General features: G+C 53.5%; 1 protein-coding gene across 2 annotated transcripts; it reads right to left on the reverse strand.

Annotated features, from left to right (window-relative positions):
* Nucleotides 1-444: 444 nt before the first annotated feature.
* Nucleotides 445-23,226, reverse strand: AGO1 (argonaute 1, RISC catalytic component). 2 transcript variants are annotated; one of them, NM_001317212.2, is made up of 19 exons: nucleotides 23,082-23,226; nucleotides 17,302-17,485; nucleotides 16,262-16,382; nucleotides 15,953-16,134; nucleotides 15,721-15,857; nucleotides 15,283-15,417; nucleotides 14,891-14,978; nucleotides 13,789-13,936; nucleotides 13,355-13,474; nucleotides 12,910-13,032; nucleotides 12,175-12,308; nucleotides 10,636-10,820; nucleotides 10,313-10,472; nucleotides 9,929-10,019; nucleotides 7,613-7,807; nucleotides 6,979-7,113; nucleotides 6,005-6,106; nucleotides 4,979-5,178; nucleotides 445-4,566 (listed from the first exon to the last, which is right to left on the reverse strand). In NM_001317212.2, exons 1-19 carry the CDS (start codon nucleotides 23,104-23,106, stop codon nucleotides 4,458-4,460), a joined length of 2,574 nt encoding a protein of 857 aa, NP_001304141.1. In that variant the 5' UTR covers nucleotides 23,107-23,226; the 3' UTR covers nucleotides 445-4,457. The 2 variants fall into 2 exon arrangements, with proteins under 2 accessions (NP_001304141.1, XP_015153182.1); XM_015297696.4 differs by having other exon boundaries at nucleotides 17,297-17,485.
* Between the last annotated feature and the right edge of the window lie 1,188 nt (nucleotides 23,227-24,414).

Here is a 24,414-nt window from a genome sequence, read left to right on the forward strand (position 1 = left end):
CTTGGATTTGAGTCAAGGTAAATCCAGAGAACAGTCCTGCCTTTATATTACTTGTCTCAAACCCACTCAAGTCACACTGAGGCCCCAACGCCAAAAGCCCAAAGCTGGAGTGGCAGCTTATTTTGATGTACGTTTCTGCCATTTAATAACCCAAGGAGCTCAAATTAAGTCCTTCCTCGGACAGATGGTATTTTAATGAAAAGTGGAATTAGCTATCACCGTCCAAGAAGTTTTAAGCGCATCGTCGTTCACTTGAGTGTTTCTCTCATTAAATTGAACTAAGCTGGAAAGTGAGGAGTTCTGGATCCTCCACAGCATCTGATGCAATTCAGCTACAGTCAGCATTTCGCTGCTCGTCCCCAGGCCCTCTGCAGCTGAGCTCAGCACTGAGCATGCACGCTTCCTCCTTCCCCACGCGATCTGACTCAGGATGTCACCCCAACATATTCACATTGCTTTTATTTAGGTCTTCTGCCAACACTTACAGGATAACAGACACTTGGGACTGCGAAGTCAAAGTTGCAAGCAAAAATCAGGATTAAGGCAAAAAAAAAAAAATTGAAATTAAAAAAAAAAAAATCCACCAAAGCAATCAAATCAAATATAAATACAATGTTCTGGAGCTCTTTAATCATACCGTTTTCTTTAATAAAGAGGTGGTTACGATCTTACAGTATCATCTTTTGGCCTAATCCAAATGTAATCCAAGGGTTTTGTTACTCTTCACCAGTCTTAATTCCACGCATACAAAAAGAAAAAAAAAGAAAAGTTGATACCCAACCTTTAAAATATATGCCATATTTTCTTAATAAAATAAGTTTTGTGCTGCTGCTTGTTTAGTAAGTACTGTACATCAACCGTTCACATCTATTTAACAAATGGACCATAGAGAGTTCAAGCTAAAGCAAAAAAAAAATAACCGCAAGAAAAATAACAACCCAAAGAGAGTGTTTGTAAACACCCCATGTACAGTCCAACACCTGTTGTATAAAGGAGGTACGAAAGGGGCTAGAACTGAACACAAAAGCACTGGAGTCCCCATCAATTTTCTTTCACGACTATCGAAGTGCAAATCACTCAGGCAAGATATGAATTTCATGTGTTTATTGCTGTCCTGCTGTCTGGCTTCCCTTCCTAAAAGAATGACATTCTTTTCTTTATTTTCACACTCATTTTCCAAGAAGAAAACCTTCCACGAGGCAACGCTGAACGCTCGGGCTTTGTGACACGAGGCATCAGGTCAGAGGCTTGCGAGTACTGGGACACCCCCACTGCCCCCGTCACGTCCAGGTATGAGACAAGGGAAACACACAGCATCCAACAACCGACAGACAAATGGAAGTTATTCCTCTTCCCACAAGGCTTGCATGCACTTGGCGATGTTTCCAGTTGCAGAAGGAACGCGTGCGCACTGAGAAGGCAGAGAGACTCGGGAGCCATTCGGGATGTCCACGTGGGGTTTGTGGCTAACTACAGATCCTGATATGTCTCTGGCTTAACAGCTATCTGCTACGGGTAGCAAAATGCACAGCACCTTGACATGCACTTATTCGTTTGCATCTTGGACAAGAAAACGGTAGAAATATTGAATGCTGGAGCTGCGCAGAAGGTACAGTGCATAGTCTGTTATAGAAAACATGCGGGTAACTCAAACCCCTTATAACATCTTCAAAGTGGAAATACGGCTTAAAGGGCACAGCAGCTATTGAGTTTGGCTTTTTTATTGAATCAAAACCATGAAAACCCAATGCAGAGGGTGAAATAAGGGCAGAACGCGATCTGCAAGTCACCAGCTGAGCGTTTCAGAAGCTGTGAAGCTTTTGTGTAGTTAAAATTGCTGTTAAAAGTAGGTGCTACATCAGCAAGTCTTCATTCATAGTTCTCTATGAACAGCCACCTTACAAATGAGTGCAAATCTTAAAGGTCCATTTTACATTTCAAGTCTCAAGGTTAAAAAAAAAAAAACATTACAGAGCAACAAGCTGTTTCTGTAAATGCCCACACTATCTCTTTTCAAATGGTTAAAAATGGCACGTGCTATGCCACGGCTACTAAAAGACATTCCAGAATTCTAGACCCAACTAAAACACTAAAAGAAAGAAAAACTAGGAACCAAAATACCTTTGCCCCTCGCTGCTGCCAGCAGCCAGGTGCTTTCCATTGTAATGCTGGTGAACAAACCCACTTACAGAGAGAACCTTGACCTTAACCCCGGTTTGATTCTTAACGAGGGGCTTTCTAATACGAGGTGAGCAGGTACAGCCCCTCTGAGATCGTTTTGCTTTCAATGAACACAAGCCAGAGGTCTGAGGATGAAATGGAGAGGTGCTGGATTTGTGTCACTATGCAGGCACTTGTGTATAGGAATGTAGGCTTCTCACGTTGACGCTTAGTGTTGATGCATTCCCTGCTCTCTAAAAGCTTTCCTAAGACTTCCTACCCTACTGACCACGAAGAGCTCCTGGTCTCCTCCCCACCACCCTGCAGACAGACAGCAGTGGTGTTTGACACAAGGTGCAAAGGAGAATGTGAACCAAATACTGCAGTCTCGAGGAAAAAGACAACTGTGCTAAATGTAGGATCTTCACCAAAGGTGACATCAGCGGGCTCAGCACTTAGTTTGCATAGCATATTGATGTCTTCATTGTTCACAAACACGTTGCCCAAAAAGAAAACAGGCAGAGTGAATTCCCAGTATTAGGACAGATCAATGGGCCAGCATGACTAGTATGGATTTCATGAAGGCAAGGCGAGTTTAAACATCAGAAAGTACAAAACAAAAAGGTGTGCTTCTATCCGCGCACTGACAAGGGGCAGTGCTGGTGACAGATCTGCTCTGAAAACACGTTCACTTTTGGCAGTAAAATGATAACAGAGCTCTTCTCCTGAGAGCTCAGCAGGAGTGCACACAGTTTCTCTCTTCAAGGAAGCGTTGTGCACACCTTTCATATAGAAAAAAACCCAATCTGCCCACGTGATATTGGTAATGAGTTGTTACTACTGCCCTGCTGTGCATAATGGTCATTCTGTGCAGCAAAATGAGTCTGAAAAGCAGCCACCATGTTACTGTTGGAAACAAACAAACAAAAAAGGCTTTTTTTTTTTTTTCCCCTGTTAAAAACAGATCAGGAGGAGCTTCCCCACGACGGTAACAAGGATTTGATCATTCTGACTAAGGAACGTCTCTGGTGTGCTTTCAGAATAAAAACCCCGTGCACGAAATCAGCAATAGGGTGACACAAAGAGCAGCACAAGGTAGCAGCACAACAGTGGAGAGGCCCCGAGCTGCACGGCCACACTGTGTAACACACACAGGAAGCGTTGGGAACCTCTGGTGCGAGCGCGGCGATGTAAACTCTGAGGATGTGAATGACTCGTGTGTTTTGGCAACAGACTCAGTATCGTATAAAAATAATGCTCAGTAAAAAAATCCCGGTGTCCATCATAGAAATTCAGGAAAAAAAAAAAAGAAAAAAGAAAAAAAAGAAATTGATAGCGATTTCTGTCCTCATGGGATGGCAGTGCCCCCATTTGTCAGAAACAGTTTTAAATAACAAGTAGTACATTGGAAACAAAAATGGGTCAGCAGCCATTAAACGTGTCCTATATGAAAGTGCACATCTTTCAACGGAGTTTAACCACCACGAGGTTGTGATCTAACACAAACTGCAACTCAGGACCATAGAAATTAACTCCTTCCGATGGAAATATGGACCACCATCAAGACAAGATTACTATTTTCCTTACAAGATTAAAAACATTGAAATTTTGCAGCATCGTAGTAAGGCACTCACCCATGGAAAAGTCTGTGACTGTTGCTTCAAATGGCAGCAGCTAACTAGCTTTTAACACAAGGAAGACAGTTTTCAGTTCTGAGCTAAGTGCTAGGGTGCCTTACGTTATATGGGGGGAATCGCTCGGGGGCGGGGAACTGTTAGTGTTAGAGTTATCTATAAACTAGTTGTTTTTTCCCCTTAACCCATTAAAGCATCTCATATTCTAAAATATTAGTTTTATAAATCTAGTCTTCTGTTTTAAGGCTCTAAAAATCCCCTCCCCCCAACCCCCACAAAAAATACCTACCAGCGCCTGGTGGGCAACGGAGGACCAAATCCGCCTTTCACAGTCAGGAGTCTATAGTATTGCATCTTAAACATGACAACCTGCTTCCGCCTCCTGGGACTTTTATCCCTTCCTTGAATGCCTTCATGTGTTTGGTCAGGTCAAAATTTTGCAAAGCCAGAAAAAACTAAAAAAATAATCAGTCTCTTCCAATCCTACGAAGGTGTTGGATCTTCCTGTCCGGTGGTGCTGGTCTCCTGCCTCGAACCGACGCTGCCTGCCCTGCAGTGATTTCTCATTGGAAAAAAAAAAACAAGGTGTCCCAATGCTTCCTTTTTTGTATGGCTCCTACAAATCTGAAAGCTTTCTTGAGTGAGGTAACAAAAGTTAGGCTTTCAAGCAAAGTACATGGTACGTAAAGTGTCCTGATGAACCTGCACAGCCTTTGCCAAGGCCTGGGGGTCTCTGCCGTTGCTCTGTCCAGATATATGGCTGCCCTCGCCACTGAAAGTGCAAGAAAATAGTTGTGTAATTACTTCATATTCCCCCCACCAAGGAACGCTGAGAACCCCCTTTGATATCAGAGTCTGCTGCGCTGGAAATTGCTTGCACTTCTCCCCTGTGCTACATCACGTGAGCCAAGCCCAGCACTGCAGGGATTCTGGCACCCTGAGGTGTGTGGCAAAGCTCAAACACTCCAGGGATGCCCAGGATGGGATTTCCCCCTCCTTAATCCCCATTCCCTCCTAGACTGGGACCCAAGAGAATGCAGCTATGGGTGAGCCACTCTCAACCAAGGGTCTTCTGCCGAGCAGCTCAGCAGCAGGCCCTGCTGCACACAAAAGCAAGGTGCTCGGGCCTCACTGCCCTCCCCCAGGGTTTGCCCTCCCTGGGACCACAGGCGCAGCCCCCTCACCTGTCGTGCTCCTTGTCCACGAGGTGGTACCGCGCTCTGAATGCCACCAGCCGGGCGTAGTAAGCCGGGGCTGGGATGGAGACCGAGCGGGTGCAGCGCACGTAGGTATGGCACAGCTGGTACGTGAGGATCTGCAGCTCATCTGCGGTGAACCGGTTGTCATCCCAGAGCACGTAGTAATGGGAGGGCCGGCTCGTACCCTGCAAGGAGACCGTGTGCTGTGAGAGGTGCTGCGTGTGCCCACAGACCAGGTATCCGCAGGCAGCTGCCTTGCGTCCCGGTCACCCTCCTCCTCAATCCAAACAAGCTGTCAAAACAATCTCAGTAGGAGAGGGGCCCATGCTTCTTTAATTTGGGAGCCCTAAAAGTGAACAGGCAGGAAAGCACTTTGTACTGAAACATAAACTACGCCTGGGCACTGCTGGTGCTTCTGTGCTGCTTGCCCAGGCTCCCAGCAGCACACAGCCCGACTGCATCACACTGCACCAGCACAGAGCTCCCCCATAGCTCCCAGCAAACCACGCCAGCTCCCTGCTGTCCTTGCAGGAGGAGTGGATGCCAAAAAGCCTCCCTTGTGGAAGCAGCTGTAGATCGAGTGCAATCTCTTCTGTATGGTTTCTGACTAATCTTGGCTGCCTGATGAAAGGCAGCTGCAAAGCAAGCCACCTCCTCCAGGGACGGCTGGCCACAGCTCTCCCGCCCACACCAGACAGCAGGTCCCTGCTGATGACCAGGCACACCAGCGAGCCCTGCGTGCTTGGGCACCATCTGACAAGCTGCTGAACTGGCCGCTCCAAAGAAGGAAATTCTCAGAGGAGAGATCTTTGGCTCCAGGAGAGAAGCCAAGTACACGCCACGTCATTCAGCGGCCGTCCTGGCACCTTCTAGCACAAACCAGCATGATGGCAGCTTGGATCAAACCGCCCATGGCTCCAAGAAGGGCCCTTCGGATGCACGAGAGTGCAATTTGCAACAACAGCCAAAGGAAAACAATGCATCAAAGCAGCAAGCCCTGCAGCACAGTACCTGAATGCCTGCATGACTGCACAAGTAGAAGTCAAACTCGAAAGGGTGAGTGATGTTTGTATCCACTGTTGTTCCTGCTGGGATGTTCCCGCTCTTCCCAATCTACAGAGAAAAAGAGATCCAAGCGTTGCAGAGTTTGGCTATTTCCTGCTGCCCAGAGCGCCGTCTGTAACAGCTGCCCTGCAGCAGGGCCACAGCACAGGGTCACTATCTCCGTCTCAGTTGGAAAGCACCGTGTAGAGCCACTTTGTTACAGGGGAACAGAATCAGGTCATCCTGCTCTGCTCCCTGACCCAATAAGCTTGCCAGCATTTTCCGCCAGCATCAACACCAGGCATGACATACACACAGAGCAAACAACATCAAAAGGAGAACAGACAGGGTGAGGCCCATCCCACTGCACAGATGAGGATTAAGTGAGCAAAACGCCAGGGATCTCTGCAGGCAGTGTACACTGGGGCCTCTGCCACAAGATATGAGGGCTTTATGCCATGACCAAACACGGCCCTTGGGTCCTAAGATTAAGCCTTTATGCTCAGGTAAAGGCTGAGTCTGGCTAGACTACATTTCAACCCTAAATTTAGACCAAATCTAGGAAAAGCTACAGTGATCAGTGAGTTACTGCACAGCACAAAGCACACAAACTTTGTGTGAGCTGTGAGCAAGCAAGGGGTTATTCATCCTGTTACAACGTCAGCGACTGCAGCTATCACCAAAACAACAGATGTTTTCAGGCTGACAGAGGCTATTTCAAGAGAGTCACCAGGATCATCAGCACCCAGTAACTCATCATAACAGCTGTCTGGGTTTCCAGAAGAAGCCTAATCCGCACAGATACAGGAGTCAACTGAGCAGAACATTTCATTCAAGAAAGTGCTCTGCCTGCCAGTGGTGAGCATTGCACTCAGAAAGTCCAAGGCTGGCTCCTCCTAAAAGCTGGCAATGAAACAGCCCCCTCCAGGCCCAGCACTCACCCTCTCATTCTTGTCTGCGCAGAAGAGACGGGTGTGATGCCTTTTCTGGACAACGATATAAGTGATGCCAGGCTGGTAATCCTTTTCCAGTTTGATGCAGGCATCTCGGATTGCTAGGAGCTCGTAGTGAAGGATCTAGAGAGACAGACAATGTAAAGTGAGCGGACATGCTGGCCTGTGTCTGCACCCAGCCTTCTCCATGCACCCCTGGGAGCGTGCAGCAGCTAGTGCAGCTTTAGGCTAACCCACAGGCAGAACCAAGAGATCTTACACTGCCACCCATGAGCACTCCTCAGCATTATGCATCCCCAGACACAAGTGGGAAAAGAGGACAGTGCTCAAACCTAGCCTCAGGGGAAGCTTCCAAGCACCAGCTGTCTGGTGCCCTCATGCTACTAAACGTGTCCTGAGTGACTGCCAGATGCCCAGCACCAGCTTTGCAGGGCTTTGGCTCAGCTCCAGACTGTTGAATCAGCCCACCACCACCAGTACACCCAAAGCATTTCAGCAAAACCCCACAATTCCAGGCAACACAAGTATGAGCAAGGCAAACTCAGGGCACTGAAGCCCCTTGCTGGCCTGCTTTGTCGAGTAAAGGTGTGCGCTGGCTGAGGGAGAAGCAATGGGTCCTCACCTGTGGGAGCTGCCCCTCGGGAACACCGTCACGGTAGAATATGATCCTGGTGGGTTTGAAGCGCGTGGATTTGTAGAACTGGATGAGGAGCTCCCTTACCATGTAGGACAAATCCTCAATGATCTCCTGGCGAGGACGCTGCACACGCACTGTGGCACAGTACCGGCTGGGGTGGGCGTCCATGCTGCCCACAACCTGCAGGGACAGCGGTGGGCCAGGCCCAAGTGTTACTGCAGCATGGGTGGAGGGGACGTGGGACTTTCCCATCCTCTGACTGTTTCAAACGCCCACGGCTGACTGTGGGCAGAGCACCTCGAGCTCACAGATCAGGAGATGGGGCAGCAAATACCATGCAGGCAAACTGCAACCTAGAAAGGATAACCCTGGTGGCAGCCACATCCCGGTTGCACGCTCTCTAGAGCCCTTTGTGGCACTCTTGGGAAGTTCTGGTGAGGTGACTTGGTGGGCACTGCTGAGCCACAAGACCGTGTGGGGTGAGATGGGGCTGATTCTGCTCTGTTCCCACACTGCTGCTCAACTGCAGATGATTGAAAGGGAATCATAGAATCATAGGAATGCCCTTTCTGCCTGTGGACATACTTCTCTCTCCGTCCCTCACTTGAAGTTTTTCGCTTCAATAACAGCAGCATGCTGAACGTGCTTTGCTGTGTCATCAGGGCAATGACATCCCCAGGTACAAAACCTCACCTAGCACTGCCATGCCACTGCTGTAAATGCTGCTTAAGTCTTTATTACTCTTACATCAAGGAGCTCTGATACCAGCTCTTAGCCCTCCCTCCAACCACAGCAAAAGCACCAGTGCCCTGCCCACACAGGGCTGCCAGGAGGCTCTTTGCTCAAACGAACCAGGGAAAATGTCTGCAAGAAGCATCTGCCAGCATCACATCCCCACGCTCTGCTCAGTCACAGGCAGCGGAGCTGCCCCAGACGGCGGCAGTCTGCCCCCCCCAAGGACATACAGGGATGAGTCACCTCGTGGCAGCTGCTGAGCAGGGAGTCACCCATCGCAGCTGGGCACTGCAGAGGGCAGACCTCAAAGATGTCAGGCAACAAGGCTGAGAGCAGCCAGGCTTGGCTGTGACGCAGGGGTGGAGGCACGGTGTGAGTCACAGGTGCCGAGGCGGCTCTGGCCCACACGGTGTGACACACTGCCCAACTGCTGCAAGACTGGTGGGGATGGGGATGTTGCTGCATGGTCTGCGTCCCACCAAGCAGGGCAGGGAAAGCACCGCAGGCACACATCCTCCACAGCAATGCTCCTGCCCCATTGCCCTCTCACTCGGCACCAGTTTCACTTTTGCTTAGCAAAAGGAGCTCCAGGCTTTGGCCTGCTGAAGCGCTCAACAGAAACGCTTCCTTTGGCCTCGGTGATGGGCCCTTTTCTGTGGTCTTATTAACAACAAACCAAGGAGAAGAACAAGGCCATCTGAAGGCTCTACCCCTTCTCCCTTGCAGATCAGAAAATGCTTTTATAGAAATTAAGACTAAAACTCCACAGTGGTTCTGTACAGACACACAGAACGTTTTCAGAGTGGAAGCACCGCCGCCAGGAAACAGACTGTTCTGTCCCACCCACACCTATGAACAAACAGCCAAAAGCATTTCCCAACCCCTTTTAATTAAGAAAAAAACAATTCTCCAAAGACATTTGCATGCCAAGGAAAACCTGAGCTACGAGTCCTGGAAAGCTAAGAACTTAGTAGGAAAATGCTGATGTGCTTAATTAAAACTGGCACTGCGAGAACCTGACACCCCTTCTCTGCCACAAGCACAAGGCAACCTGTCAGAGCCTCACCAAAAACACGAGCAGCCAGCCAGCCCAGCAGCACGTGAGCAGCCATCACTCACTCAGTGGATGCTCATTATGTGCTTAGAGTGAATAGCAAAGCCACTCCATTTCTCCCATGCCCAAATCCCCACTCTCCCATCTGGGGAACGTTCCTCCAGGGCTGCCGTGGAAGAGCTGGGATCCCTCCAGTCCCAGCGAGTGCAATGGCAGCACCAAGCTCCCCGCATGGCCGTCTGACAGCACTGCAGGGCTCGGCACATCACGAGCCCCATCTGCTGGCAGCTGCCAGCTCTCCCAGCAGCTCACCAGGAACCCAATAACTTTGCAGAGTGTGGCACCTTCAGGTGCTCCCCACATCCCCAGGGGGTGCCCACGGGGCATGGGGCCACCCCGGGAAGTGTCACCACGGGAACAGTGGTGAAGTAGCACACAAGTCTTGCTCCAGTTCCTGCCTTTCTGCAAGTCTACCAAGCACCGCTGAGCCCAGCCCCAGAATGGGAACTTACAGCTGTTATAGAGGGTTTCTTCCCATCTCCAGCAGGTGGATGAGTGACATCAGCCCCGAGGAATATCACTGGCTGCTGAAAGACAGCAGAGCTGGTGGGAAAGAAGAGAAAGCAGCAGTCAGCCTCCTGGGCACATCTCAGGGCAACGCACAGCCCAACAGAGATGAGCAGATTGCCGGAGGACATCTCCCAACCTCCAGGCTCTGGTGTGGGCACAGGCACACAGAGAGCTTGTCACAAGGCAAGATGGGCCATAAGCCTTCATCTCAGGGAGCTGTTTTACACAGCTGCAAGTACTGCACAGTCTGAGGGAAGGGATGACAGGAGGGACATGGGACACAGCACACAAACCCTACAGCCACGACAGGCAGCAGCCATACGAACCGCTGGTGAGGCACTAGGATGTTGTTGATCCCGCCAAGCTTGACGTTGATCTTGAGGCAGAGGTTGGAAAGGGTCTGCGGGGAGGTTTTCACCACATTCTTGACCTGGACGCACTGCGTGGCCATTCCCAGGAGAGTGTCCCCAACACGCTTCACCTCGGCTGTGGGCAGAGGAAGCATATGAATGGGCAGGCAATCAGCAGAGCACCGCTTTCAGCATCGCCCTCAAAAAGGGGGGGGAAGAAAGTGGAAGGGACAGAGCCAGCCCTCCTGAGCCAGGGCAAAACCCTGCACTTCTCCCCGCCTCCCCTACCCAAGACGCACCGTACACCGGTGTTTTTCCTGGCAGGATGACAATGATGAGCTGAAGCCCTGAATAGGTGTTCTTGAGGTGCCGAAACATGGGCTCCACACTGTCTGCACCCTGGGCGTATTTACAGAAACAGGGCTGGCCTTGGATCGGCATCCCTGCGTCCTTGGAGATCTTGCGCAGCTGGTCTGTAAAGTTCCTGTGCCCGGGAGGAGAGAAATATCAGCCCAAGATCAGCCCGCGTGGTGAATGCCAGCAGAAGACCAACACGTGTTAGAGCTGAGCGGCCCCAGCCCGGCCATCCTCTCTTAGTGCTCTCTTACCCCAGTAAAGACTTTTCCTGAGGACTGAAGAAGCTGTAAGCTATTCCTATTTAGAAATCAGGAGAAGGGGAGCAGACTTGTTCTCTGGGAAATGTTGATTTCCAGGCAATTTGCAAAGCCAAGACCAGCCTTCACTTATCAAACTAAAGTGCTCTGCCGTAGCTGACCTCGTGTGCAGTACAGACTGCCAAGGACAGATGTGATGCAGGGTGCTCCCAGCTCTGCCAGTGGAAGAGCCTACCCTGAACGGGCCATAGGGGGAGTGCAGCATTACTCCCACCTGCACAGTTACTGCAGATGCAGACACTTTGAGCTGCTCCAACCCATCCCAAACGACACCATTAAACACAGCCAGGAGAGCCTCACGGAATGCTCACCTTGATGCACCCAGTCTCAGTCAGGAGAAACGTGGGACCCCAGCAGAACTCAAAACCAAGGTGACTGCCCTCTAAATCACATAAACTCTCTGCTCAGTGTCACTTTGCTATCAAATCAGACAATCTCGAAGCTACCCTAAGACTTCCGTGTAATAAAAACCCATGGCATGTTAGTGTAATCCATGCAGGAAGCATCCCATTCCAGAAGGCACTGCGTGTCCTTGAAAGCAGCAGGAACATTGCTACTTCGGCCACTGAAGCCAAGAGGAGAGGCAGCTTATTGCAGGGGGAAACATTGGTTAACCCGGTGGACAGGGAGATATCAAAGGGCAATGTGAGGATGTAGAGACCACTCCAAGGTAAATCGTGGCGTAAAGTGGGACAGCAAGTTCATTAGCCAAATTAAATTCAATGCTGAGCTCCTGGGTTATTGCAGAAACTTTTAACTGAACATTTCTGACAATCTTACCCACCTTCTTGAGGAAATACAGGTTAGAAGGGCTCAGTACAGTACCACTGGCCTTAGGGCTGGCAGCATCAGAACTAGATACCTGATGCAAAGGACAGAGCGAGGAAAGAGAGGCTGCCAGTCCACACGCGTTAGCGATGATGTGCTAACTTCAACCTCGCCAGGATAAACAGTCGTGCGCTCCAGATAAACTAACAAGAATCAACACCGAACACCCAGCCTGAACCTGATCAAATTTGTACCAGCAAGCAGTTCAGCCACACACAGATCCAATGTCAGCGGGAAGGGAAGCGCAGCCTCAGGCTGCAGACAGCAGTGCTGCACTGCACGCCAACACAGCTCCTTCTGCCTCTTCCCACCCTCACGGGCTGCCCGTTTCCTTACTTCAGCACCTCTTCTCGACACTGCTTCTGCGGGGCAAAGCAAGCAATCGCCCAGACTTTGATCTCAATGCCGTTGTAGAACTGCTTCCCTCGCATGTCCCACACGCCCTGGTTGGGAGTTGCAATGGCTCGGTTCTGCAAGGCAAACAGACGGTCAGAGCGCTGCCGCCGAGGGGCCACGTCCACGAGGCACAGCAGGACCAGCCCCCCGCCGGCAGCCCCCGGGGAATGCACGTGCTGTGTCTGCACTCCCCATCATCAAGCTGCACGCCCTGGAGAGCTGTGCTTGCTGAAAGCTGCTCCCTGCTCTTCCACGGATGACTGCGGCTCTCAGCCATGGGTAGTTAAGAATTTCGGCTCCTCCACGGTGATGGAAAATTCATCTGAGCTGCTCTCATGTGGCATCACAAAGCAGAGTCCTGAGAACCACGAACCTCTCTGGGTGTGGACACAAACCCCATCCACATGTCAGCCACACAGAGCGTGGGAGAACCACAGCCTGACCCCAAACATCCCTCTCCCTTTCAGCCCACTTTCTTGGCACTGCATGACTTACGGTTACAACTGTCAGAAAAGTCATACTGCAAAAAACATTAAGGTGCTCCAATAAAAAAGTTCCACCTCTAACCTATAAATCTGAAGGTAGCACAGGTTTTAGTCAAAAACAGTGCTGTCCACTGTGAGAGCATCCATCCCTGCTCACTGCAGCCAACCAGCACAGCACAGCCCTGCTTACCCTGCCTCCGTACTGCAGAATAGGTGCTGGCAGGACCCTCCCCGTCACCTCCGTCATGTCATCCTTCACCTTGATCCCAAACTCCTGAATGTACGGATCCAGGTTGTAGCTGGCATTCTTCATCTGCAGAGGGAAGGAAAGGCCAGTGGGAAGGAGTGAGAAACATGGACACCTCAAGTTCACTGCATTTGAGCTTTCCCTGTCACTCTGAGCTGCATTCTCCTGCACAGGCATCCATTACACGCAGGTGCCTAGGATGGGGGATTCAGTCAGAGAAGAATAACTAAGCCATTAACCCCACCAGCATCTTCTACGCAGGCCACAGCTGCTTCCTGTTGTGCAGCTTAGCAGCAGGACCAGAATGAGGCACTGCCCATTGCTGACACAGCACAGCCTGCCACCAGAGCCCCAGCCCAACACCAACCCCTGCCATGGGGGCACATACCAGGCGGCTGATCTCCTCCTGCCTGTCTGGGGCAGACCTGGCCGTTGCTTTTATCATGGTTGATGTTTGATTGTCTGTGAGCTTCTTGATGCACCGCTGGCCTGCCACGATGTTACACACCTGTGTGCAGAAGAAAGCAAGCAGCCATATGTTAAAAACACATGAGGCACAGAGGAGCCAACCTGCCCTGTGTCACCACTGGTGACAAACCTACAGCTGCAGAAGAGCTGCATCTTTATGGCATGAGCACAGTCTCATCCCTCACTTCTTAGCAGCAGCTCTCAACAGGTGAATATTGCAGTAGCTAGCACCCATTACACATTAGCTGCAGAATACTGTCATGCATTTGCCAGCAAAGTCCAGAGGCCATGCCACTTTTGCTTTTGACCTTCCCAAAAGCTGGAATGCTCAACGGTGCAGAAGCCAGCACTCACCTCCAAGGGCAGGTATGTGTGCTTCTGCTCTTGGCCAACCTGGAGACACGGGAGGTGAGGGTATTTCAGCTGCAGGTTGTATTTCTGCTTGAAGTACTGAGCCACTGTGCACTCCACTGTCTGACCGCTCTCCAGCTGCAGGGGAAACCTGGCAGAGGCAGGACACGAAGGATGCACCTACTCAGAACAGACACTTCCAAACCTCAAGCACTTCTTACTCTGGCTGAGAAGAAAGGGAACTGGCAGGCTCCCGCTCAGGAAAATAAGAAGCAGAACAGAAGTGTTTTCAGAAATCAAGACAGGAATACTCTGATCCCAGTCTAAGACTGTGATCTCTAAATAAAGCTCTTCCTCACTAATCCAGCTAATCAGGGCAAATGTTTATTACAGGACATGCCTCGCATGCCGCTGTCAGGTACATAAACACAGCCACATGGCACTCAGAAGGACTTCCGTGCTTGGTGCCTTCTTTGGCAGTTGAGCTGGGATTCAGGCAAAGGTTAACCAGAGCCTGAACATTTATAGGGGCGGGGAAAGCACAAGGAGCAGACGTGCAGACAGCTCAGCACTCTGCCACCCCAGCCCTGTGGGAGCCCACACAGCCCTATGGGGGTCCATGGGGAGCAGGACAGCCCCAGAGCAGGACAGGCTGCTCCTGGCCCACACCCCTCAGCACAGAAGGACTCCTTGGCCAACTCCCCTCCCAGGCACATGCAAATAATTTTAAGGTAGGGGATCGCTTTATCCCCTGACAAAGTTTCTGCTTTGGCAGTGTCTATTTTAAGCAAGAAGAAAACCAAACTCAGAGGTAAAAACTAGGACAATTCCTGGCATGTCAGCTCCCCCCCTCCGCAGTGTGCTGTCTGCCAGACAAAGCATCCTCTCCACTCCCACCCTCCCCTCCATCCCACCCACACTCACAGCACATGACACAGAGCAGCGCGAGTTACTGCTGTGCCCAAGAGTGCTGCAGAGCGCCAAGCACATCTCCTTTTACTGTCACAGGCTGGAGTTTTCCCTCCAGCTCTCCCTAACACTGACAGCAGCTGCTAAAAAGGAGAGCAGTTCAGATTTTTCCAAGGGCATCTTCCCACTGCCTTACGTCTGGTGGCTGGCCGGCCGCCGGGTAACGTTACACACACGGTATTTCCTCTTCATCTGCCCACAGTGGGTAACCTCTACTTTCAAACCTGATCCAAGACAGAAAGACACAGCAGAACCACTGGTGAATGCAGGAACGATTCCCTTTTGCCCAATCTCCCCATGACACCTTCCCTGAATAATTAACTGCAGAGCAGGTATGCTTGCAGATGCCTGAGAAGTGCAGCAAGGGAGGCAACAGTGCCCCAGGCAGCCTTTTAAAGGTGCAAACCCTGCATTCCCCAGCTGCTGCCGGGGTGGGAGATAAGCTGATTTGCCAAAGCCAGTCTGCAGCAGCGCCAGGCTGGGGTCAGCACTGCAGCAGGGCCCCTTAGTTCTGCCCAGAGGCTCTACCTTTGATCTCCTTGGTGAAACGCACTCTCTGTGAGTCCGTCAGTGGCTTCGGTTGTTCATCGATGTTCCGGATATCCAGCACCTCACACATGAACTCAATTACAGGCTGGGCTTTGTAGAAGGCCGTTGCAGAAACTGAGGAACAGATACCATGATGTGCCTCTGCTCTCCTCCAACAGACAGACCTGACCCAAGAGCAGGCAAGATCCACTCTCCCCAGACATACCCATCCCCAGTGCTGCAGTTCCCTACTGCAGACCCCCACCCCACTGCACTCAGCACTGAACAATGGGCTCCCATCATCCACACAAAAGCAAAAAGCCCCCAGCCTACAGTGCTAAGATCTAGCCCGTGCTGCCTTCTGTGGGTGAATGTGACCACGCTGTGCTGGTAATGCTTTAGAGCAAAGTATTTTTGCTGGCATGAAAAATACATCACCATCAATGTTGAGCATCATCTTCCACATGGCAGGCCTGACAGACTGGTGGAAACCGAACCAGACCTCCCTGCCACCTCCCAGGGGGTGGTAATAGCCTTCTGGTGGGGAGAAGAAGGAGCGGCCAACAGGGGTGTACCTGCAAACCAGAGGAAACAGTGCATGGAGCAACAGGCACCGACCACCTCAGTGCAAGGCAGCGACTGTGGAGCACCCCCAGCCAGGTGCACGTACCTCATGGAAGCCAGGTGCCTCATGGCCACATCCAGTGCCTGGACAGACTCCAAAGGGACAGGGATCTGCCCGCTCACCAGGGCTTCGTGGAGCATGCGCCAGCTCACAATGGCCATCCACTTGATAGAGACCTTAAATATCCTGTCCTTGCCTTCTCCTGGGATTGTCACCTCAAAGTCAACCTGGGTGCAGAAGGGAAGGGAAGCAATCATGGCACCGGCACAGGACTTAATGGTCACTGCACAAAGAGAGGTGGCTCATTTTTAGTCGGTTCTTCCCATGCTCGGGGATCCCCCATCCCACTCTTACCCTCTCATTTCCAATGGGTAAGGCTGTAACAGTGTAAATGTTTTTCTTCCCATCGTAGACTGGCTTCCGGTCGCCAAAGATCTGAGGTTTGAAGTGCTGTACCATGTACTCCACGACTTCCCTACATGGACAAGCAGAGGCAAGAAAGAAAGGCACAGGGGAGAGAGGAGCAAGGTTTGGTTTGCCAATTTCTTCACAGCCCAACGTGTGACCTGCCAGGTGCTGAGCTTCTCCACCTGGGGCACCTCTGGGCTCTCACTGCAGTGCTGCAGGGCAAGGAATGGCAGAGCCAGGTCCTTCCCAAGGCAAGAGGGCACCCACACAACACCTACACGCCTTGCCCCACAGCTTGTTCAATCAGTTTCAGCAGAACAAGTTTACACAGCATGCAGTAGCTGGCTGCTAACCTGCAATGCATTCCATGGACACAAACTGCCAAGAATATGGGAAATAGCAGCTACAGCATCTGCTCGCTGGTCTCTGAGGCACAGAGCAACCCAGACTGCTTTGGGCAGGGGGGAAGGAGAGTGAAAAGGGTGTCAAAAAGAAAAGAAAAAAAAGGAAAAGAAAAAAGAACAGCACGCAATGGCCCACGGTCTGGGGCTCACTGCTTTTAGATTATGTGATTGTTGCCAAAATTGCACAGCTGCTTTGAAGAAGCAGAAGTATGTGCTAAGTTCAGGACCTTCTAAGCTATCAGGAACAAACACTGCTGCACAAGCACAGCTCATGACATTCAGCCAGCTGCACATGTTGGGCAGTGCTGGGACTTCGGCACAGAAGGGCTCCAGGCACCAACCAAACCTGGCAGCGTCCACATGTTTGCAGGGCACGAGCACTCCTGGGCTGGAGGCCACAGGGCACCAGAACTGCTTCCAACACCACTGAACACTGCTTTTCCACCTCAGCACAGAGTGGGCAAAGCTAAGCACAGACAACGTCACCCTGATGGCTTCCACTGGCGAAGAGGAAGAAAGGCACTTACTGCAAGGAATCTGGAAGCAGGGAATGAACTCCAAAACCTCTAATACTTGCCTTACCTGTTGACTCTGCGTGGGCATTTGTCGGGCTTGATATCCACTTCATAATGATATACATCGATCTTGGGAATGTCCACTTCAAAGTAGTTGGCTAAGAGCTTGATGGGCTTCCCAACAGTTCCTATCCCGGGCCGACGCGGCGCTTGAAATACCTGCTGCAAGGGTGGCAGGTATGCGCCTGCAGCTGATGGGGAGAAAGCAAAGGGTCAGGAGGGCTGGAAATCCAGGAATCAGACGGATGGATGATGGAGCCCACAGCCCTCCCATCGCCACATCCCAAACTCACACTCCATGCTTGAAGCTGCACAGCTCGGAGCAGCACAGCTGGAGGTGGAAGGAGCTTCCCTGGGCACCTTCCCTCTGGATTATGGGAGGCAGCTGAAAATGCCTCCAATCCCCACTTCGGAGTGGGCCCCAAATCTGTGAAGGGGATGCAGTGGTTTTGCTCACATTATTCCATGCCATTGCACATCACTACGCAGACTTATTGACACAGATCTGAAGCTGGAGATGAAGGATGAGTGCCAATGCAGGACTGCAACAGTGCTGCTCTCTGAAGCAAGATCTGCCCTTCCTGCTCCCTTTCCACTTTCCCAATCTCCATCCATCCCAGTTTGCATCTTATTTGTTTCTCAAAGCCCAGTGAGGTCCTCAGCCAGCTGGGCCAGGCGCAGGGACACAACAGATAGGATATTCAGAGCACTCCATCTGCATGGCCAACTGTCGAAGCCAACCCCCAGACAGCATCCCGGCTCCAATTTAGGATCCGTAACACACGGAGCTCTTAGCACCCCTCACTCTCATCCAGTTTCCACTTAAATCCAAATTATAATCCCAGGCTAAAAATACTGGAAGGAGAAGAATGCAAGATCAGCAAGCTAAACCCCAAATGTCCTTTTCGGTTTTGCACCTGATCTCTGCAAGATTTGCTGTGGGTGAAATGCCACTGTGCCCCAGGACTCCATCAGGACAGCCCTGAAATGCACCCAGGGCCACAGGCAGAGCAGAGGGGCGGATGGGAACAACACAGGAGGGAAAAGCTGTGCGGCACTGCAGAGGCAGCTCGTTTTGAGGAGCCGATTTGCTGATGAGCTGCTCACAGCACAGTTCGTGTCTCCACACGAAGAACATTTCTTGGCAACCCCTGGCTACGAGATGAGGTGTTTTTAAATCAGAGGCAGCCACCAGCTACAGGTATTTGCCAGCGCTGATGGAGCCTCCACCTCCTGCTCTGCCTCTGGAGCACAAACCACGCGGCCCCTCGGAGGTGCACGGCTCTCCTCTGCCCTCCTTTCACCTGCAGATCTCCGGATGCTTTATGAGCACAAACCCTCACAATTAAGGTTGTGAATGACAGATTAAGGAGCCAGCCTCAAGCAACACGAGAGCTGGCTCAGGAGTTCGACATAAGCCAGGGGATATTGTGAATGCAATGTAACTTATCCGGACATCCCTGCTGGAGAGCACAGCTCCGCGAAGGTGAGGAGAGCAAACCAGATCAGCATCAAGGATGGGAAAGCTGCTGTCTGTGCTGCATCAAAGGGTTTCATTTTGGTGACTGCAGAGGTCCTTGATCACGAGGAGCTGAAGCAGTTGCCCACCAAAGCCCAGCCCCAGGCTCACTATTGCTTCACCCCTCCAGCAAAGGAAGGCTGATAGTTCCTTTCCCTGTCCGAACACAGCAGTGCCTACCTGGGACATAACTATATCTGAAAGCAGAGATTGAGGGCAACACACAGCACCTGCACGCAGCTCCACGGCCCCACAACTGCCTTGTGGGATGGGCTATGTCCATTTCAACCAACGTGACAGAGACCCCAAAGGGAACCCGTGTGTTGGACTGACCCCTCCCCATACCCCAGCTGTGCCAGGGCGAGCTGCAGGCAGAGCAGTGCCTGACAGACCCCCACCGAACCCCCACACTGCTGACTTAACCCAGGAAGGGCAGCCCTGCAGAAAAAGGGCCAGTGGAGTCCCTCTTGGGTGGAAGGAGCCTCGTTAAAGAGTGACCCAAACATCCCCAGACAGAGGGGTTTCTCTGCATACCTCGACTCTCCATGGCAAAGCTGCACAGACTCCCACTTTGTCATGTAAATGAGGGCGCCGAGGGCCAGGGGCTGCAGGGCGAGTGTTGTTCCTGCAGCACAATGCAGCCAGTGAGCGGTATAAAATCTGCCTGCCATTATAAATTCAGCAGCCTGGGAGGAATCACAGACTTTAGCACACAAAGCCGTGCCCCGGGGACACGGCGGGCAGGAGCGCCTCCCTCGGATGCATGGGAGCAGCGCTGGGCACGGATGGCACAGAGGGCAGCACTGCCAGGGTGAGCACATCGGGGGTCATCGGCGCCGGGAGAAGCTTTGGTGGTGGTGGTTCTTCTAACAGCCGGCAAACACAACCCACTGACCAACAGCTGCCTGGGCCAAAGCACCGGTGGGAAGGCGTGAAATTACCATGTCATTTAAATCCTCTCCAAGGCTGCATTCAGGAGAGGGGCCGCGAGAACAGAGCCGAGACAAAAGGGAGTTTTATCACCAAAGAGGGACTGCGACGGCCCCCTCCTGCACACCCCCCTCCTGCACACCCCCCCTCCTGCACACCCCCCTCCTGCACACCCCCCCCTCCTGCACACCCAGCACTGGGAAGATGAAGCTGGGAAGAAGAGGATGTCTGCAGTGTGTACGCTGGGCTGCAGCATGACAAAAAGCCCCAGACACACCGTGCAGCCCATCCTCATCCTGAACGGCTTTCCACCCTACATCGACCACTCCAAGAAGTGAAAGCTCCCAGCAGGAGGCAGAGCGAGCAGCAGCACCAGCAGGAAAGTCCACAGCTCCAAGGCTGCAGTGCAGACAGCCAGGTTTTCTGCCTTCGAGGACCAAATCACACAAGCAGCCCCATCTGCTGAGCTTTGGGACACTCATCCCACGCCAGGGAGGCAGCCCTGTGCCCGCAGTGCATCCCCACGGCCCCATCTGCACCCTGCACACATCTGCTGCCCAGCAGTGCCAGCACCTGTCCTCCCGGCCACCGTTGCAGTGGAATGGGCTCCAGATAATAACATCTGTAATCTGCTGCCCCTAAAGAGCCGGCCATAGATCAGCCTTTTTGTTTCTGAAAACGCTGCACACAAAACAATGTGATTTCTGGGTGCTTCAGGCTTTCCTTCCCTTCGTTTTTTCCTCCCCTTTTTCGAAAGGGAAGAAGTTTCCCTATCACTCCCCACTGCTCCCATATTAAGCCTTCTCCCTAAAGCCAGATCGCCCCATTTGACCTCCTTAGGTGCACCCCAACCTCAGCATCCTCCAAACCAGCAGCCCTAAGGAAGCAGTGCCAGACACCACCCCACGGAGCCCCCACTTCCAGAAGCACTCTCTGCACACCCAGATGTCCACAGCCCCGGCGCCTCCAGCACTGCTGGCTTCAAGTGCAGTTTAACTCTCTGCATTGCCTGCATCGAGCATCTCGTGTAGCAAAGGGCATCGTTACAGCACATCAAACTCCGGCTTGGAAATCCCAGGTGACAAACCCGAAAGCACCGAGTGAGAAACCTCCCCCAGCACTGGGGCAGCTGCAGGCCTCCCTCGTGCCAGCCCAAACCAAAAGCTGCATTTCAGGTCACAAATACTTTCCAAAGCCTATTATGGTTTGTTTTCTAGGAGTCAGCCATCCGAGATGCCCACATGCAGTTGGGTCAGAAAGGGAACTTAGTGATGCTACAGCAGATCCTAACAGAGCAGGAGCAGCGCTTCCAGCTCCATCACAGCTCTTGCTAACAGGCGAGGCTGTATCTGTGTGCACAGCTGTTAATAGGGGCTGTGAACCAGCACAGGCACAGCTCAACGCATCAGAGCCACGAAACCCACGAGGGCTGCCGTGCTGAAGCAGCCCCACATCCATTCCTGACCCCTCTGAAGGGCTCTGACAAACGATCCGACACCGCAACAGCCGAACCGCCTCCCGGCACAGCGAGTGGGGAAACACCCCGGAGCAGAGACTGACCGGGGCCAACAGCTCTGCAATCCAGAGAGGGAAAAACCCAACTACAGCCTTGCAGCCAGCCCGGCACTCCGCCTGCCATGTGGAGGAGTGCACAGCAGCCGGCAGAGAACAGAGAGCTGGGAACACACACGTTTGTGTCTGCGGCAAAGGGCCGGGGCCGGGCAGCCAGCACTGCCCTCCACTCCTCCGCTCATCCACAACGTTTCCTCGCTGACCGTGAGCCCCAGGGTCTCTGCTAACAGCGCCTACAAAGGGCAGAAGATAACATCTCTCCCATCTGTTCCAGGAGAGCTGCGCAGACACTGCTGTAGCCTTTCCAAGCACGAGAGAAGAAAGTGCAGCTGACAGACAAAGAAAGCCTGCAGCTCCTGGGGAAGAGCCAGGACAAAGGCGAGGACAGCTTCGCCTCCGTGCTCCACGTGCCCATATGTGAGGGTACTCCGTGTCCATGGGGCAGCCCCAGTGACCCCACAGCCCGGGCCCTTCCCCGGAGAGAGGTTAAAGCCCACCCACAGCTGTTACCAGCTGCAATGCCATCCTGCTGAACAGCACTGCTTTGCTGCCCGATTCGTCCTCCTTCCACCAGCTGCCATTTTGATCGTTTGCCTGTTTTGCTCTTTGCTACGTTTGGAGAAGGCGTTCGGGGTTAAACCATACGTGCACAGTGCTCAGTGCTCAGTGCTCAGCGAGGCGCTGCTCCCGGCTTTGTGTCGGCACAATCCTGTCCTAGAAACACACTCACGGGGTGAGCGTAAAGAGATCCAACAGACAGAACAGCACCGGGTTTCCTGCGAGGTTTTGCACAGGAAGACAACGGTTAAAGCCTACGAGCGTTAAGGAAACCTGCAAAGGATAAACAGCGCGGAAAGTTGGGGGAAAAACCAAGTTTGGCTTCAAAGCTGCCCTCCACGCACTGCTGTCCCAGCAGAGGCTCACACTCAGCACACCGAGCGCATCATTTCCCTGTGTGCCCCATCATCCCGGCGCGCACAGCTCGGCTCCGCTCCCCGCTCACACACACAGCGGGGGATGCTGAGCACACAGCTCAGCCCGCTGACCCGCAGCTCTCTGCACACACTGAGCCGGGGCCGCGGCTCTGCCGCACCGCAGCCGTGACGGAGCTGAGCTCCCACCGCCACGCGTGGGGCAGGAAAGGGCAAATCCTCGCAGCACATCCTCACAGCGGAGCTGCTCCGGGGAACGCCCGGACGAACGCGTGGTGACACAATGAACCCCGCAGGCCTGGAGCTGGGCCGAGCAGCGCCCCGTGTCCCCACACGCAGGCGGGGTACGGCGGTGCGACCCCGCGGCCCCGCGCTCAACCTCAGCCTCACAGACGGCCAACAATACGTCGGCCCCAAAGCTCCGGCACGCCGAGCAACGCGGATATCGGCACCTCCACAGCCCCGCGCGGCCGCTGCCCGGGATGGGACGGGATGGGATACGGCCCCGGGATGGGATGCGCTGCCGCCCCGCAGGAGCTGCCGCCCGGCCCGGCCCGCCGCCCCCCGCACGGCTCATCTGCCAACGCGACAGCGGCGGGCAGCGCCGAGCAGCGCCGAGCCCCGGAGCGCGCATCAATCAGCGCGGCACTCGGAGCGCAGCGGAGCCCCGGGGATCCCCGCGCCCCGCGGCGGCCCCGCGCCCCCCGTCCGGGCCCGGATAGCGGCACGGCCCCCCGCAGCCGCACGGCCGCGTTCCCGCAGCCCCCGCCGTAGGCCGCGCTCCCGCCCCGCGTACCCCGAAGGGAAACGCCGCGCGGCGCCCCGCGGCCCCACCTGCTCCCGAAGGTCCCGCTTCCATCCCATCCACGCGGGCGCCGCTCCTCGCCGGGCCGCGGGCAGGGCAGGGCCGGGGCGCGGGGCCGGGGCCGGTGCCGCACCGCCGCAGCCGCCTCACGCTGCGCCCCAGCGCGCACGCGCCGCCGCCGCCCGGCCCCGCGCCCAACAAAGGCGGCGCCCCGCGGCCCCGCCGCCGCCGCCATCTTGGATCGGCCGCCGCGCCGCCCCTCTGAGGAGCGAAAGGCGCTGCGGACGGAGCGGCCGCGGCCCGAACGGCGCCGTGTAACTCTGCCCCGAAACGGGCTGCGGGAGCGATGGCGCGGGAGGGCTGCGGAGCAGAGCGGCCACCCCGGCAGCGTCTGTAACCCTCGTTTTGGTCGCGTGAGGTCGTGGGAGAAGGCCACAAAAATGGCAGTGTTTGCTTCCCTGAACAGCGCGGCTCACAGCTCTGTGCAGCTGTGGAAGTGCTGCAACACCCGGAGCTGCTGGCAGTGATGGGCGCAGGAGGCAGCGAGCGCTGTGCAATGCTGTGCTGTGCAGTGCTGTGCTGCGCAATGCAATGCAGCGCTGTGCAGTTCTGTGCTGTGCAATGCAATGCAGCGCTGTGCAGTTCTGTGCTGTGCAGTGCTGTGCAATGCAATGCAGCACTGTGCAGTTCTGTGCAATGCAATGCAATACAGTGCTGTGCTGCACAACGCAATGCTGTAGCAATGTGGTGCTGTGCATTGCTGTATGTCCGTGCTGCAGCCTGCCTGCCTGCTGGGCCCAAGCCTGGAACCCGCAGCAGTGTCAGCACACAGCAGGCACTGCTCACCTGCAGCTCTTGGATGGCTCTGCACACACTGTGGACACGCAGACTCTGCCTCACCTGCACTGCCAGCACTCTGCAGAGCGCAGTGGGAGCTGAACTCAAAGCAAAAGCTGTCACTGCTGCAGCCGTCAGACTGAGCGCACAAACCCAGGGCTGGGAACAGTCAGCCTGCAGTGGAGAACACGAGCTGGGATTTGCACACTGCTTCAGCCTGGTCTGGTGGTTGGTGACCCTGCACATAGCAGCAGGGGGTTGAAACTATATGGTCATTAAGGTCCTTTTCAACCCAGACCATTCTGTGGTTCTATGAAGGATGTGGTGAAGTGAAGGGAGGTCTCTGCCTATCTGAGCCCCACACCTTCACTAACCACAGCTACAGTCCAATGCCTCCTCAGCTTTTTCATTCTCTCTCAGCTGTTGGACATTTCCTTTTCCATACGTTCCTTAGAGGCATTCTGTAGCTGCAGTCCTGCTCTTAACCTTCGACTCGTCTTCGAAAGGCAGTCGGGATGAAGCTGT

This window comes from Gallus gallus, chromosome 23 (assembly GCF_016699485.2).
Source record: "Gallus gallus isolate bGalGal1 chromosome 23, bGalGal1.mat.broiler.GRCg7b, whole genome shotgun sequence".
Lineage (NCBI taxonomy): Eukaryota > Metazoa > Chordata > Aves > Galliformes > Phasianidae > Gallus > Gallus gallus.